General features: G+C 41.3%; 1 protein-coding gene across 1 annotated transcript in view; it reads right to left on the bottom strand.

Annotated features, from left to right (window-relative positions):
• Positions 1–16,226, bottom strand: part of LOC121649875 (inactive dipeptidyl peptidase 10-like) — a 48,964-nt gene that overhangs the window by 14,531 nt on the left and 18,207 nt on the right. The window contains exons 4-13 of the mRNA XM_042000974.1: positions 11,346–11,500; positions 9,373–9,472; positions 9,168–9,292; positions 9,052–9,090; positions 8,064–8,168; positions 7,736–7,827; positions 5,722–5,843; positions 5,460–5,555; positions 2,273–2,342; positions 1,777–1,971 (exon numbers count right to left, since the gene is read on the bottom strand). Coding sequence (XP_041856908.1) covers positions 1,777–1,971; positions 2,273–2,342; positions 5,460–5,555; positions 5,722–5,843; positions 7,736–7,827; positions 8,064–8,168; positions 9,052–9,090; positions 9,168–9,292; positions 9,373–9,472; positions 11,346–11,500 — 1,099 coding nt within the window. The remainder of the gene's footprint in view (positions 1–1,776; positions 1,972–2,272; positions 2,343–5,459; positions 5,556–5,721; positions 5,844–7,735; positions 7,828–8,063; positions 8,169–9,051; positions 9,091–9,167; positions 9,293–9,372; positions 9,473–11,345; positions 11,501–16,226) is intronic.

The raw sequence follows: 16,226 nt of genomic DNA, 5'->3' as shown, positions 1-16,226 counted from the left end.
AAAACAAGTTAACCTTAATGCTTTTACATAATAACCAGATCCTTTACCAGACTGAAAGCTTTAGCCGAGACTTTCCCATCAACAGGGATGAAATGCTGCCGTGTTACTTACCTGCTGCTGGACAGAAACTTTTATTTCTATATTTCACCTTTTTCATGAACTGATGCCCGACTTCATCATACAAACATGTCACACAAGAAAACATCAGGTCTATAAATTCAACATAGAGCAACACATTGTGTTTGGTTATTTTCATCAATAATAACTAAATTAAAAAGAATGTTTTTAGACTTAGACGGTTTCTAACCAACAGCAGATACTGGAATCAGTTACTCCTAAAAAGCAAAGAGAACAACATCCTGACTTTGGTAACTGTGGCTTTATTTCTGAGACTTTTCTGAAGTGTAAAACTCCACCCTGAACACACACATGTCCAAAATATGAGCAAAGGATGAGGAACACATGCTCAACGTGACCTGGTCTGCCAGAGAAATGATGGATTATAGTTAAAATATGTCCATATATCGTTTCGTCGCTTCATCCACGCTGCCGCCATGATGCATCTGTGTGTTATGGGATGTGTCTAACTGCTGTGTGTGTGGTTCAGCCAGCTCAGTGTGTGTGTGTGTGTGAGCGTGAGTGGACGTGCACGCGGAGAGAAACTTGTATCGGGAATGAAGAGAGTGGAGAAGTGGTGTAAAAGTGTGAACGAGGTCTTGTAATAAAGCCGCTGCCTTCCTTCCTTGTTTCACCCCGTTAACACGTGTAGAGGAGGGAGTTCACCCCGAAGAGAAAGCTGCTTCAGCCCTGGAGAACAAGGATCTCCATGTCTTCCAACCACCGTCAGAAGAGGAAAACGGGAAAGGTTAACTATGAATGAATAAGCTGCTTGTCTGTGTGACGCTGTACATCAGGTGGTGGGCGTGGCCAAGGTGCAGCAGCATCGCTGATTGACAGATTGCTCCCACAAAGCAGAAATGTCGTGTTTTTATAGTCGGACAATCAGCCCTAGAACATTTTCATCTCGTCAACGAAATCTCACATTTTCGTCATCAGAGAATCATTTTTAGCTCGTCACCGTCTCGTTATCATCATGAAAAAAAAAGTTCGTCAGCGAAATAAATTCGTCACTGTTGACGAAAACGACGCTGCCTTCCATCCAATAAAAGCCATTTTTACTCGACAAAAAGCCACCCTCGGCTTCTCGAATCATTTTCAATATCATCTAATTGATAATTGAGAACTCAAATGTTTTGTTTAGTAAAATTATTCTAAAACTGCTCCCCGATGTGTAGATACTTTCTTTCTTTGCTCGTTTTTACTTAGTTATTTTACTCTTTTTATACCCAGGCATGTTACTAAAGTTCCACTTCTTCTTTCACACATAGACCGTTTTAATTTTGATTCAAGAAATAAATATTTAATATTAAAATATCTTACTATGCAAGATCATGTTTTAATTTATAAAACAATAGGTTATTTATATTTATATAATTTATTTATGAAAAAAAAGGAATCTTTCTGATCCATAATCCGGATTGCTGTGAAACCTGAGCTAAGTCACGTTGTTGCCTGCAGACAACCTGGAAATACAAAAAAATAAAAAAAATAAAAAATAAAAACACTGCCATATCTATTTTCATTTTATGTATTTCTGTATTTAATAATTTTATAAAATTACAGCTGCAGCTGTAACCTGTGCTTCATATAAAGTAAACTTTTCTGCTTTGGAGCAACTTTGGAATCAACTCTTTTGAAGAAATAAATAAAACATACTCCAAGGCTGTGATCTGGTCCTGAGCATCAACAGTTCCCAGTCTCTGGCGGACCTCATGGAGGATCTCCTGACCCTGGAAGTTGCTCCCTCGCCCATCCAGACGGGCCACGATGACGTGGTCTGAGCTGACCAGGACCGACTCCCAGCTGAGAGAGAAACGGTCGCTGACAGCCTGACCCCCGGGGGCACTACCACTGTGGTGGGGCAGAAAAAGGTTCATAACAACACACTGGATGACACTGAAAAGCATTGCCCAGTTAACCTGGCTACCCATGTACATTTTAATGTAGGAAAAATTCTGCTTTACCAACAATGTAAAACTGATTATTAAAGAAAATGAAACGATTCCAGGAATAAGTTTCTTTCTTTCTTGTTTACCAAATTATTGGTAATATTATTCTACACTATGTCACACTTCAGATTAGGCAACAAAAAAGGTATAACCACATGCATGTTCAAATTAAAATAGTTAGAGACTTAAATGAAATTACATACAGGACCAGTAAAAGTGGGTGCTCCTTTGTTTCATCCAAATCTATCGGCAGGATCAACTCCAGACGAAAAGCTGCAAAACATGCCAACGTTGTGAAAAGACTACACCACCGATCTATACATGGCATGACAAAGTCAATAAGGCAGCTTCACTCACCATAAACCAAGGAAAAATCAGTTCAACACCAGAAAGTTAAAGAGGCAGGAACAGCTAGAAAAAGTCTTGTTCAGCTCAAATTTAAAAAAAAGGTTTCATTTACTTCTAGTCTCAACAGAGTCTCACTTTTCCTAAAGACACCTGGATTTTACAGACTTTATAGGCCGAACTGACCACAGCTACATGTAAAATAGATTCAGTGTCACTCAGTAGTGTCCAATCTGAACAAATCATAGTCTCAAACACGTACATCGTTATGTAACGAGACACCAAACCAAGTCCAGTCGCCCCAAAAACAGTGGTTGACCAGTGATTCCTGTTGACCTTTTAACAGATTTGTAAACGCAGCGCTTACAGGCGAGTTAGAGGACAAACATCAGTTCAAAGCTATTACAACAAAAGGATGTGGAGGACATTTCAGTGTCTTACCAAACTTGTTTATTTGTACAGTTCTTCTTTCCCACTTTGGTACAGTCCTGTTGATCAGGGCACGTCTCAACTCCATATTTCTGTCCAGAGTCTTGTGTTCTGATGGATTTTGGGACAAGAAGAATTATTTTGGGTACATGTAATCACTTCAAATCAACAAAAGTACAGTTGTAACAACAAAAGTACAGTTGTAACAACAAAAGGTGTTGCACAAGTCTGTGATATTACAGTCTAAAGATGTAAAACTGAGTGTACTGGAGCTGCTGTAATGACCTATTACATTCCTGTACAACCAAAGATAGAGCTGTGTCTGCATTTTGGAACAGTAACAAGCTCCGGTCATGCTGGATTCCACCAGGGCTACACACTTTTTGTGGATGGTGGCGCTCTGTTGTCTCTTCGAGTCATTAACATCAGCTCACACTGGATCGGTTTACAGATCTGTGGAGATCAGCTTCTCTAAATCTGAGGCCATAGTTCCAAGTAAAAAAAAAGTAAGAGTGCTTCCTTTAAGTTATAGGAGAGCTGAGGACTTTAAGCACCTCAGGGTCTTGTCCATGAGCGATTGACAACTGAAATGAGAGACTGACAGATGGATTGACGAGGGGCTACACAGATGCATTGTTATGAGGAGAAAGCTGAGATGAAAGGCAAAGCTGTCCATTTATTGCTGTATCTATGCTGTGACCCTGATCTATGGTCATGAGATTTTGGTAGTGACTGAAAGAATGAGATCACAGATATAAGAAAAGAACTTCCTTCGGTGGGTGGCCGGCCCGGCAGTTAGAATGTCGCCTCTAAACAGAAGGGAGTCAGTGGAGGGAAATGGGCATTAAATTAAGATGCTTCCTGTTGTCTCTGTTTGGAGGCTTTTCAAGTATTTCCAGATGAGATGAGACCCCAGAAAAGACAGAGAGCAGATTGAAGGGTTATGTACACACATCTAGTCCAGGAATGACAAGAGATACCACATGCTGGGGGGAGGGATGTCCAGGTTTCCCTCCTGAGGAAAATGGATGGATGATGGATGATGGATGGATGGATGGACGATGGATGGATGGATGGATGGATGGATGGATGATGGATGGATGGATGGATGATGGATGGATGATGGATGGATGGATGATGGATGGATGGACGGATGATGGATGGATGATGGATGGATGGATGGATGGATGGATGGATGGATGGATGGATGATGGATGGATGGATGGATGGATGGATGGATGGATGATGGATGGATGGATGGATGGATGGATGGATGATAGATGGATGGATGATGGATGGATGATGGATGGATGATGGATGGATGGATGATGGGTGATGGAAGGATGGATGGATGGATGGATGGATGGATGAACAGATAAAGAGACCTCTCATAGAATTAGGAATGCTTTTATCCACAAGGTTTGTAAATCTGGAGTTCAAGTGGACCAACTCATTCATGAAATTCACAGAATCCTCCATATTTAATATGATAATAACAGAAATTCCGAATCCATCTTACAAAGTCGAGCCAGACAAGTCAGAAACTTGAACTCTGACCAAATGTTAAAAATGTGGCGTAGAAATGAAAACATTCCTCTGCCTGGAGCAGGACCCTTCTGTCGGATCCCCAGACGTTGCTCTGAGTAACTCTGAGGTCCGCTGTTACGGCCCCTGGCCTTTTGGATTGGCCTCCGGCCTGTCACTCCAGACATGGATATGCAAATGCTGCTGGGCCAGTGCTGCCTCGGGATTGGCTGTGGACCAGAAGCTGCAGTCCCTCCCCTCCGCCTCACCGATTGGTTGCTACCGCTCCCACTCATCCCAGCTGGAAATCATTGAGTGATGCCTCTCCCTTAAATAGGAGGACCTGTCATTATTCAGGCAGCTGTGTCACTAGGACACAGTTCGCCTCGTGTTGGGTTCTCTGTGTGGTTTGTGAAGAGTTTAACATTTGAGTGGTTCTTTGAGCTGTTTGTATAGTTTGTGTGTCTGAGGACACTTGGTTTCTCTTTGAACCTTAGGTATTCTGACTGGACTGTTCAACAGACGGATTGCTTATCGATTGTCAGGGAGTTTGCTCATTAGGAGAAACTCCCCACCCTTTGTTATTTAGGATCGTTTGTTTAGTTATATTGAATTTTGTTTGACTCTATAGTTTCTTGTTTGGTTAAGTTTCCTTTGTGTTTTTGTGTAAGCGAGCTATAATTTGCCGCCGGTTAGCGTGTGTTTTCCTTTATAGGACACCTTTTGTTTATTATTGTTATATTTTACCTGAAAAAGGACATTTTAAGTTTTGTACATATTGAACATTTTGTAAATAAATTATTGTTATTTTTGAACTTGAAACCGGCTTGTTGTGTTACCCAACCCCTTCCACCCCTTGACCAGAAGGGGTCTGTAACAGCCCTTACTGCTTCATCTAATCAGATCTCCATTATTCCAGACTTGTAAAAACCTCAGATGTCAAGTGTTGGCTTAATCTAAGTGACTTAGGGCCCACTAAGATAAAATTCTGATGCATGAATATGTGATGCAGAGAGAGCCGGACCATACGTCCATGATGAATGAGGAGTGAGAACGTGTTGTGCTACCATCTAATGCCATGTTTAAACTTACCTGATGCACGGTAGTAAAAGAGTTTTTCTTCCGTGCCAGAGTACTTACTGTTCATATCAGCCAGAGTGTGTAGAGTAGTTTGGGGTATCCCAGGACCTGAGGACACAATTAAATAAAAGGTTATTTCAGTAAAACATAACTTTGTGAGGCCTGTTATTCTAAAGGTTTATTGTTACAATGAGAAAACATATGGTGACAGCGTGATCCTTTGTAATGTTAACTTTTATGTATTCATTTATTCTGTTTTCATGGATTTTCCCACCTCTGCAGTTGAGAAGAACATGTTGATAATCAGGGCTGAGAACAGCATCGTAGTAGGTGCAGTTTGGTTTGAAGAGGGAGCAGCTCAGACATTCCTTATGAGACGGATCCACACTGGACAACCTGCATTACGAGAGGTATGAGAAGTTATAAGAGCCTCAAAAGAAAATAGAAGAACTTGAAGTGTACAGTAAATCTATGTTTCATTCACCCATATACATGTGTGTGTCCTCATGATACCGTTTAAATATAGCATGAAAGCTCCTCTACAGCTAACAAAGTGCAGCGGTGGACACTGAAACTTGTCTGACATCTAAAAGAAGAGAAACGTCTAACAGCACATGACTGCAGGATCAGAGCTGCTCTTTAAAGCACCAGATCACTAGAACCTCGGTGGAAGGAGGGGGTTCAAAGGAAGAGTCTGATGCCAAGAATGAGATGGAGAAGATCAATACCACTCTCTCATCCCCACCTGCCTGCACATTCACTCGGCAGGAACTCTTTGAAACAGACTCAGCTTCTTGTCTTTGTCTGTTTCATGTTTCTGCACCGTTACTGCTGCATGTCTCCGCTGTGCATGCATGCTGCAGTTCCTTCATACCTGCTTGGCCATGGTGTAAGACAACTGAAAAGTCGTGCTCATACACGGCTTCACCCAAACTGTTTGTCACAGGCTTGGCTTCGTGCAGATCGGTGCCACGTTGCAGCGTTGCTGCTGGTGCTGAAGGGCCTTTGGGCATTTCAGTTTGGCTAAAGTGATGGATGTTATTCATGTTCTCCACGGTCAGAAATGGCAGGAAATGGCATTTGTAATATCAATCCACCATCCATTCTGTTTGTGCCTCCGGAAAACGCTTGTAAAATTTCTGTCTGCCGGTGTGCAGGGTCACTTTTTTACTTTCCACTTGACTGACGGGGTGTTTGTGGAGGGCACAGCTTTTGGCTTTCTTTGTATTCCAAAGCGTGCTTCCTTTTGAGATGATAAAAGAAATGACTTGTATTCTCTCTCTTCACCATTTCTGTCGCCCGGCAACATCTGACTCCTTAAACCAGGTCCATATGACCGGCATTTACTAGCATCATCCTCCTCCACCATCGTCATGCTTGCAGCTGCTGCCATGCTTTTGACCAAAGTAGGCGCAGCTTGATGACATCATCAACATGCAATATCACAGTAGGCTGGTATAGTTAAAAAACCCTGCTGTTAGCCTAATTTCTACCATATAGCGTTATATCGCCCAACTCTACCAGGAACGAGAAATAAATATTATTCAGCACTAAATAAACTGCTACCAGTCTGTACATGTTCATTTTCTAGATGAAAACAAAGGAATAAATGATCCTCCTCTCTGGCGTGTCTTCCCTCTGCCCTCCTCCGCCTTTCTGACCTGGTGATGACCACGCCGTCCCCACCAGAAAAAACCTGGTTTAGTTTTCCAACGTGGTCCATCAGGATCTCTGTCTGGCATTCCGCAAATATCTGCTTCTTCCCTCTGTTCACTCCCGAGCCGTCATAGAAATGAAGTGATGAATTTGTATTACAGGCATCCACCATTTATAGCCACCATGTGGGCGGGGCAAGGCATTCCCTCACGTGCACCAACTTTAGAGTTGATTCTGATTTATAAAAGAAACAGGTGTGGGATGTACGTGCGTACGCTTTTACAAATCTGGAAGTTTCTATGCGCCGCATTTCCAGTTTCCCCTGCCTGTAGTCGGCTTTGCTACGCTCGGGTTTAGACATGAGGCCCAGGATGTGTCGTGTTCCGTTTTCTTTCTGTCATTTCTAACCAGTCTCAGTCATCTGTGGTTTAAACTGGGATCCGTCTTGGTTAGGACATCTTCACATCTTTTTATAGAGAAAAGAAACTGATATTTCACCTGTACAACTGACGCTGAGTTGGACCTTCTTCTGTGCTCAGGAAATAACTGAAAAACACAAAGTTGTATTAAAAGATTTTACATCATTCTAAAGCTAGAGTCAGTATAACAGAGGCTCAGACACTCAGCCTTACACAGCTTTTTTCTTCTCATCATATGCCAGGATTTGAGAGACCTCCCAGTTTCCAGAGGTCATGTTCAGGAGACTGACCTCTTGATCATTCAACTAATAGCATGAGAGAGCAGATAAGACAGCAGAGGAGGGAGAACATGGATAAACCTGGTCCTAATGTTCTGCTCTTTCAGGAAATAGAGTTAAAATATTGTAAAATAGTGACGCTGGAAGAATAAATGAAATGTCTTTTAGTCAGGAAGGGGACAAAGAAAAAAGTCCAAAGATGTGGAAACTTTAGTTAAACACTGAAAATATTCTGTTCTATTGAAAGCTGGAGTAGTTTTTACTTTGCTGGAGATCATAGTGATGTGGTTGAACGTCCCAGGGTTGTGTTTTATGGGCATGGTGATGAAGAATGTGGTACAGTCCTCGGAAAACACCGGCTCTTCATTCTGAGAAAAGAGACAAACCTGCTGAATAATTGCAGGTGGAACAATCGAATGAAGCCAGAATATTTTTTCTAATAACCTGTTTTAGAAACCAGCAACATGATCTACTTTTCCTCCGCAGCTTTATTTCCTCCTGCTGTTCTAACGGCATTTATTCTGTTTTATTCTACTTTTCTTTGTTTACAAAACCTTGTAAGTTTTAGAAAATGAAATATCTTGTTGGGTTTAGGACACTGTGGAACTCTGCACATGAACTGGCACCAGAATATTTCTCTTCAGAGACATAAAATTACCTAAACTTTACCTGAAAAACATGCCAGAGACACACCTGTGGGGCCTCTGCTTTAAAACTGCACCCATAATGAAATCTCTGCAACCACAAGGCCTACCTGGAGTCTTACAGACGGACCAGAGACGTCCCCCAGTGAACACATCTCAGGTTTTAGAAGTTAGTTTGCTTTTAATCCATTAATCAATATTTCTGTTTTGTCTTTCATTTTCTGATTTTTTTTACCCTAACCCTTTTTAAATCATTATAAATCATATATTACTCCGACAGAGAAATATACGGTACTTCTAATCCTTCTAGTACATTTTTTTATTTACATTTTTATTATTTTACTATTGTTATCCATTCATTTTTTTTTCCTATGCCCACTTTATCTAGTTCTGGATGGTATGGGGCCTGAAGTTTATCCCAACCCTCTGGGTGATGGATGGGAACATCCTCGCTAATCCATCAGTTATCATCATCGCTAGTAAAAGTAATCCCACAAGTAATGAGCAGCAATGATTGGAAATAGTGAATTCAAAGCAGAAAAACAGCAACCAGATGGAATTTTCCATGTTTTCATTTCTCATTCCTTCCTGAACCCGTGGAGCTCACCTGGCGATCGAGCCATGTCTCTGACGTCATCACATGTTTCTGAATCAGAAAGATCAAGTCAGTCCAGCATGACACCTGCTTTCACACGTCCAGCCTGTCGACATGCTCTGCCTCACCTGGGTGCAGGCACCTGCTGTGGCGTCACACAGTGAAAGGATTGACATGTTTTGAGCTCGGTTCACCCACCGCACGCTCAGCTTCTCCCGCCTCACCCATTTCACCGAGGTGATTATAGAACTCGCTGGGCAAAGAGAAATCAAGAGGACATGTCAGAGGCTAAGTCAATTATTCCTGGTCTCAGTCAAGCTCAGTTTGAGTTACACCTCTTCATGAAACTGTCTGGAGGTCTCAGTTCCGCCGTGAGGGAGCTGCCATCCAGAGTGACAACGTAGAGGCTGACGCTGGGATTCATCTGCCCCATCTAGGATAGAAAATACAAAAAATACACCTTACATCCACAGAATAATGTCCACAGAAAGCGCTGCACCCTGGAGTTGTTTCCTGTTTCTGCTTTCGTTTTAAAAAATGCCAGAAGGACTTGTGGAGGAGGGAATATAGAGAGAATAAAGAAAAAGTAGATAACGAAGGAGGAGATAACCTATATCTACAGCAGTATTCATCCACCTCCACATGGTTCCACTTCCTACCCACGTTGCTTTCAACCCTCCCATCTTTGGGAGGTAAAGCAGTAATGACTCTGTTGATATCATTTGCCTTTAAGTCACAAGTGGTCGGTGATGCCATGAACTCAATGAGGTAAAAAGGAATAAATGAATAATTATTCTGTTCCTGCTTCACAATACAGAAAATTAGCATTTATAGAATTATCTGGAAAACAAATGACCATCTATATTCTCCAAAGAGTACTGGACCCAAAGTGCTGCTAAACTGGAAATTTCTGAGATTTATTAGTGGGTTTCTTTCAGAGTTAATAATAATCCAGGCTCTCATGATGTTACTACATCAGAACCTCTTGCTGCAACAACTAAAGATCCAAGCATCCTCAACACTACACTTCCAGTTCAGCCTGTAGTCCAGGCAAAGTCCACAATCTGTCCTTCATCCACCTCTTCTCCCAGGAGAAAAATGTGTTTTGTTCATAGTCCTTCTAAAACCATACTCATCTTCATGAACCTGTACTCAGCCTCTTCTTCAGAACTTATAAACTCTACAGTTTGTGGGAAGACATGACTGGACATTACAATGCTGAAGAGTAGTCGTTCTTCACTCCACCTTCTTAGACATAAAAACCCTTCAGTCTCTGAAACTGTGGTCTGCTTGCCCAGCAGTCAACACCCAGGCAGTTAGAGAATCCAGGCTGGACTGGAGAAGTCCCCCATCATCCCAACCTTTCCCAGGTGGGTTTGCTAAAGCTTCGGATGATAAGCAAACTGAAGTTTCTCTGAAATTTCTCTAAGACTCTCATGAAATGAGATTTTAGGGCAGCTGGTGTGTAGTCAGTGAGGGCAAATGGATGAGATTCTACAATCTAGACCTGGTTCTGGTTCAGTCTCTCCTGCTGTCTCTTGACCTGACTGTTGGAGACAAGCTGTAGAAGAGAAGAGATCCTGACGTTAATCTTTGATCAGAGATCTACACCAGGGGTGTCCAGCTCTGGTCATTGAAGACCACAATCCTGCAGGTTTTAGATGTCTCCCTGCTCCAACACACTTGATTCAAATGAAATGTCTTTCCTCCATAGCTTGTTTTCAAGTTCTGGTAAAAAAAAATATTGACCCATCAATCTGATTCAGGTGCTGCAGCAGGAAACATCCAAGACCTACAGGCAGGACTGCAGCCCTCAAGGACCAAGTTTTGATCTGCACAAGGCTCGTTTTCAGCTTGTTTTCCAGCATTTTTTTTTTTTTTTTTTTGTACACTGCCCTACTCTCACTTAATTTCTTCTTCACCTGTTTCTGTTTGCTCTTCAGTAACTCCAGTTCTTCCCTGAAGACTTTATTCCTCACATTCAGCGGATTTTCCAGATCACTGGTGATTCAGAGCTTGTTACTGGAGAGAAACCTCATTATACTGTTTGGGATGATATTCAAGCTAACACACATTACAGTCACACCCATAAACCTTGAAGAGTACAAACCTCAAACCTTGAAGAGTACAAGCCTTAAAAAGCCCTCAGAAAGTTTCTTCATCTAACTGTGACCACCTCCTCTAAGTATCTTCTAAGGGACTAAGTTGCTGCTGAATAATAGATCTGTGATGTCAAGAATTACAATGAACCAAGACATAGTTTAAAATCAGTCATCCCACGTGTCAGCTTGGCTAATTAATCCCACCTTTGGGTAATGGTACTCCTTCCCTCTGGGGTACAGAGAGCCTGTGAAATGAGGCAGAATCATGGTCGGAACCAAGGAGTCGTTGATGGTAAGGTAGGCCAGTCTGGAGCCATCAGGTGACCACCAATGGGCCACCTGAGTGTGCAACACCTCCTCTACAAATCAAACAAATGAGAAAAAGGAGGACTTTATTTACTTAATCAATTGACTCATTTTGTCATAAAATAATTACACAATACAGAAAGACAGATTTACTCCGGGTTCTCTGTTAGAAAGGCACTGTCTGTATTTTCTGGCAAGCGCAGAGAAAAAGAAAGAAGTATAGTGTTCTATGACATTTGTGGCATAATGATGAAATAAATGGTGTTTTTAAAGCCAAGCCAGAGTCTATTTTAAATGGTTTATACTTGTTTGTCCCACGTTGTAATGTAAAAAAGCATTCAATCGCTCTGCTCAGCTCAGCTCTGGTACTCATTCCCATACGAGATTTGGAACATCGATTCTCTTCCATCGTTCATGTCTGAACTCAAACCCACCTGTTTTAACTGGCCTACTCCCAGTGCACTGGGGGGGGGGGGTCTGCAACTGTCCCCATCCTCTCATTCCCTGTTAGGGGTGTGGGTCCCTGAGTGGCCCGGTCATGGGGGACGGCCTCTCCTGGCCTGTCTTGCCCTGGGGGGCCTCCTGGGGGGCCTCCTGGGGAGCGGGGATGCCTAATGCCACTAGAGGCTCATCATCCAGAGGGAAGTTTGCTTCCCTCTGGACGTACATCCCCGGACCCCTCTTACTTCCCGCTCTCTCTGTCTCACACACACACACACACGTAGGGAGTTGGGAGGCGTGGAGCCATGCGGGGTGGAACGGAGGAGATCATTCAGTGGTCTCCTTGGATGCACCCCGTGGCGACTCGCCTCTCAGTTTTAATTGCACTAAGACACCAAAACACAAGAACCACAACACACAAACAACACCTGTGGGGCATGGCATGCGGTGCATGTCAGGCGGGCGCCACTTAGGTTGGCCCGGATCCCGGCTCATTTGCGGTCACTGCCCCTCAATTTTAATTGCACACAACACACACTACATAACAGCAAGGAGCGGGGAGGGATGAGGGTATTGGGGACCTCTCACACACCTGTTCCCCCTGTGTGTGGCCGGGGCCTGGAGGGCGGGAGGAGGTGGTTTGCCACAGGGGCTGGGTCCCGGGGTGGCTGCGCTGGTGGGCTTGCTGGCTCTGTGGGTGTTGGGTCAAGGGGGGTGTCGCTTGGGGCTGGGGTGTTCCCCACGGGCATGGTGGGGTGGTTGTGTGTGGCGTGAATGTGTGGTGGTGAGTGATTGTGGGTGCTGCGTGGGGGAGGGTGTGAATATGGGTTATATGTGGTTCAGATTGGAGTCAGGTGGGGTAGTGGGGGAGGGGGCTGATAGCACCCCTGTTCCCGGGGTGTGCGGCTGGAACATCAGGGTGTGTGCTGGCCTACGCGGGGTGGCTGTCTGGGGGGGCCTGGTCCTCCTAGGCATGTTGCGGGCCCTCTGCCTTTTTGGGGGGTCGGGGCGACTGCCTCTGGGTTCCTGGGGCCCCTGGGCCCTTCGCATCGGCTGCCCTGGGTAGCGGTCCCTGGTGGGGCCGGCGGCTGCTGCATCTTGGCCAATGGGGCCTGTGCCCGGGACCGTGGGGGGCTCTTGCTGGGGCTCTCCTCTGCTGCCCTTCGGTGTGGCTGGAGTCATCTCGTGGTGGGGTGGCTTGGGTTGGTGCTCCGGTCTGCTGCCGGGGGGCCCGGACCTCTGGCCCTGGTCTGCCTCTGGCCTCCGTGGAGGCGTGGTCGTATTTGCATGATCTCACTCACCACTCTTCATCACTGATCCTCCTCTTCCTCAAGCTTCTGCATGCTGACACAGTCCTGATTTGTTAATAAGTGATAATTATTTTTTTTTTATTTTTCCTGTGAGTTAGTATCTGGTTGCTGTTATGTCTTTTTGATTTGGTATTATTTAAAAACTCTTTTTTTTCTGTGTGTGTGTTTCTGCTTTTGTAAAAGTTGTAGGAAGTTTTCTGGTGTGTTCATGTACAGGTGTAACAGTTTGTTGTCTGGTGATGGTGTGGATTGAAGGGTTGTTTCCTTCTGTCTGTGATCTTTTTGTCTCCTTTCTTCTTTCCTTTTTGCTCTTTTTGCTATTTTCCATCTTTTTCTGTCGCCTCCGGTCAGGTCCAGCAAGATTACGTAGATTCCGTGATTCAAAGTAAATAAATAAATAAATGAATCACATTATCAAGAGGAGCCTTACCCATAGGCCTCCCCTTGGCAGAGCAAATTTGTTCAGCACGATACAACAACCAGAATATAATTTTGCTGCTATGATGCTGGACAGGACAAGTTAAAAAAAAAAAAAAAAAAAAAAAAAAAACTGGCCTACTCCCCATAAATCATGTAACTGACTGTTTTATGTCATTTTTATCTCAATGTCTTTTAATCTGTTTTTAACTCTTATGTTATTTATTTATTTTTCATTTGTGTACAGTGACATTGGATGTAGAAAGCCACCAAGAAATAACATTTATTATTATTATTATTATTATTATTATTATCATTAATATTATTATTAAAATTTGCTGCACCCGTGTTGTTGGAAAATTACAGGCTTGCAATCATCAACAGTGCACAAGGGAAAGAGGTTAAAGATTTTCAGTCGGCTGCAGGAGATGAAGGCAGACATCGTCCTCTTACAGGAACCTCATTTATCAAACTCAACAATAGGTCTTCTCTCAACAGCCCAGTTTCCACGTGTACTTATGGATGTGCTTGTTATAATTCTAGGCAAAGAGAAGCAGCAACTCTTATTAATAGAAGGATAAAGTCTGACATTGAGAACACAATCTCAGATCCAGAAGGCAAATTAATGATAGTTACATAATCTACTCAAAATGCTATCTATTGCAAATATACAGGTACTCGTCATAAAATAAGAATATCATGAAAAAGTTGATTTATTTCAGTAATTCCAATCAAAAAGTAAAACTTGTATTGTGTCGACATTCATTCCTCACAGATTGACATATTTAAACGTTCATTTCTTTTAATTTAGATGATTATAACTGACAACTAATGAAAACCCCAAATTCAATGTCCCAAAAAATCAGAATATTACTTAAGACCAATACAAAAAAAAGGATGTTGGCCAGCTGAAAAGTATGAATATGAAAAGTATGAACATGGAAAGTATGAACATGGTAAGTATGAACATGAAAAATAAAGTATGAACATGAAAAGTAAAATATGAACATGAAAAGTAAAGTATAAACATTAAAAGTATTAACATGGAAAATAGGAACATGAAAAGTAAAGTATGAACATGAAAAGTATGAACATGAAAGTATAAACATGAAAAATATGAACATGAAAAGTATGAACACGAAAAGTAAAGTATGAACATGAAAAGTGTGAATATGAAAAGTATGAACATGAAAAGTAAAGTATGAACATGAAAAGTATGAACATGAAAAGAAAGTATGAACATGAAAGTGTGAACATGAAAAGTATGAAACATGAAAAGTAAAGTAGGAACATGAAAAGTGTGAATATGAAAAGTATGAACATGAAAAGTAAAGTCATGAACATTAAAAGTATGAACATGGAAAATACGAACATGAAAAGTAAAGTATGAACATGAAAAGTAAAGTACAAACATGAAAAGTATGAACATGAAAAGTAAAGTATGAACATGAAAAGTATGAACATGAAAAGTATGAACATGAAAAGTAAAGTATGAACATGAAAAGTGTGAACATGAAAAGTGTGAACATGAAAAGTATGAACATGAAAAGTAAAGTATGAACATGAAAATTGTGAATATGAAAAGTATGAACATGAAAAGTAAAGTATGAACATGAAAAGTATGAACATGAAAAGTAAAGTATGAACATGAAAAGTGTGAACATGAAAAGTAAAGTATGAACATGAAAAGTATGAACATGAAAAGTATGAACATGAAAAGTAAAGTATGAACATGAAAAGTGTGAACATGAAAAGTATGAACATGAAAAGTAAAGTATGAACATGAAAAGTATGAATATGAAAAGTATGAACATGAAAAGTAAAGTATGAACATGAAAAGTGTGAATATGAAAAGTATGAAAATGAAAAGTAAAGTATGAACATGAAAAGTACGAACATGAAAAGTACGAATATGAAAAGTAAAGTATGAACATGAAAAGTAAAGTATGAACATGAAAAGTAAAGTATGGACATGAAAAGTAAAGTATGGACATGAAAAGAATGAACATGAAAATTAAAGTATGGACATGAAAAGTAAAGTATGAACATAAAAAGTACAAACATGAAAAGTAAAGTATGTACATGAAAAGTAAAGTATGGACATGAAAAGTATGGACATGGAAAGTAAAGTACGAACATGAAAAGTAAAGTATGAACATGAAAAGTAAAGTATGGGCATGAAAAGTAAAGTATGGGCATGAAAAGTAAAGTATGAACATGAAAAGTATGAACATGAAAAGTAAAGTATGGGCATGAAAAGTAAAGTATGGACATGAAAAGTATGACATGGAAAGTAAAGTACGAACATGAAAAGTAAAGTATGAACATGAAAACTAAAGTATGGGCATGAAAAGTAAAGTATGAACATGAAAAGTATGAACATGGAAAGTACGAACATGAAAAGTAAAGTATCAACATGAAAAGTATGAATATGAAAAGTAAAGTATGAACATGAGAAGTAGGAACATGAAAAGTATGAATATGAAAAGTAAAGTATGAACATGAGAAGTAGGAACATGAAAAGTATGAATATGAAAAGTAAAGTATGAACATGAGAAGTAGGAACATCAAAAGTATGAATATGAAAAGTAAAGTATGAACATGAGAAGTA

This window comes from Melanotaenia boesemani, chromosome 12 (genome assembly GCF_017639745.1).
Source record: "Melanotaenia boesemani isolate fMelBoe1 chromosome 12, fMelBoe1.pri, whole genome shotgun sequence".
Taxonomy (NCBI): Eukaryota; Metazoa; Chordata; class Actinopteri; order Atheriniformes; family Melanotaeniidae; genus Melanotaenia; species Melanotaenia boesemani.
Note: the sequence above shows the minus strand (reverse complement) of the source record. Positions and strands in the feature narration are given on the sequence as shown.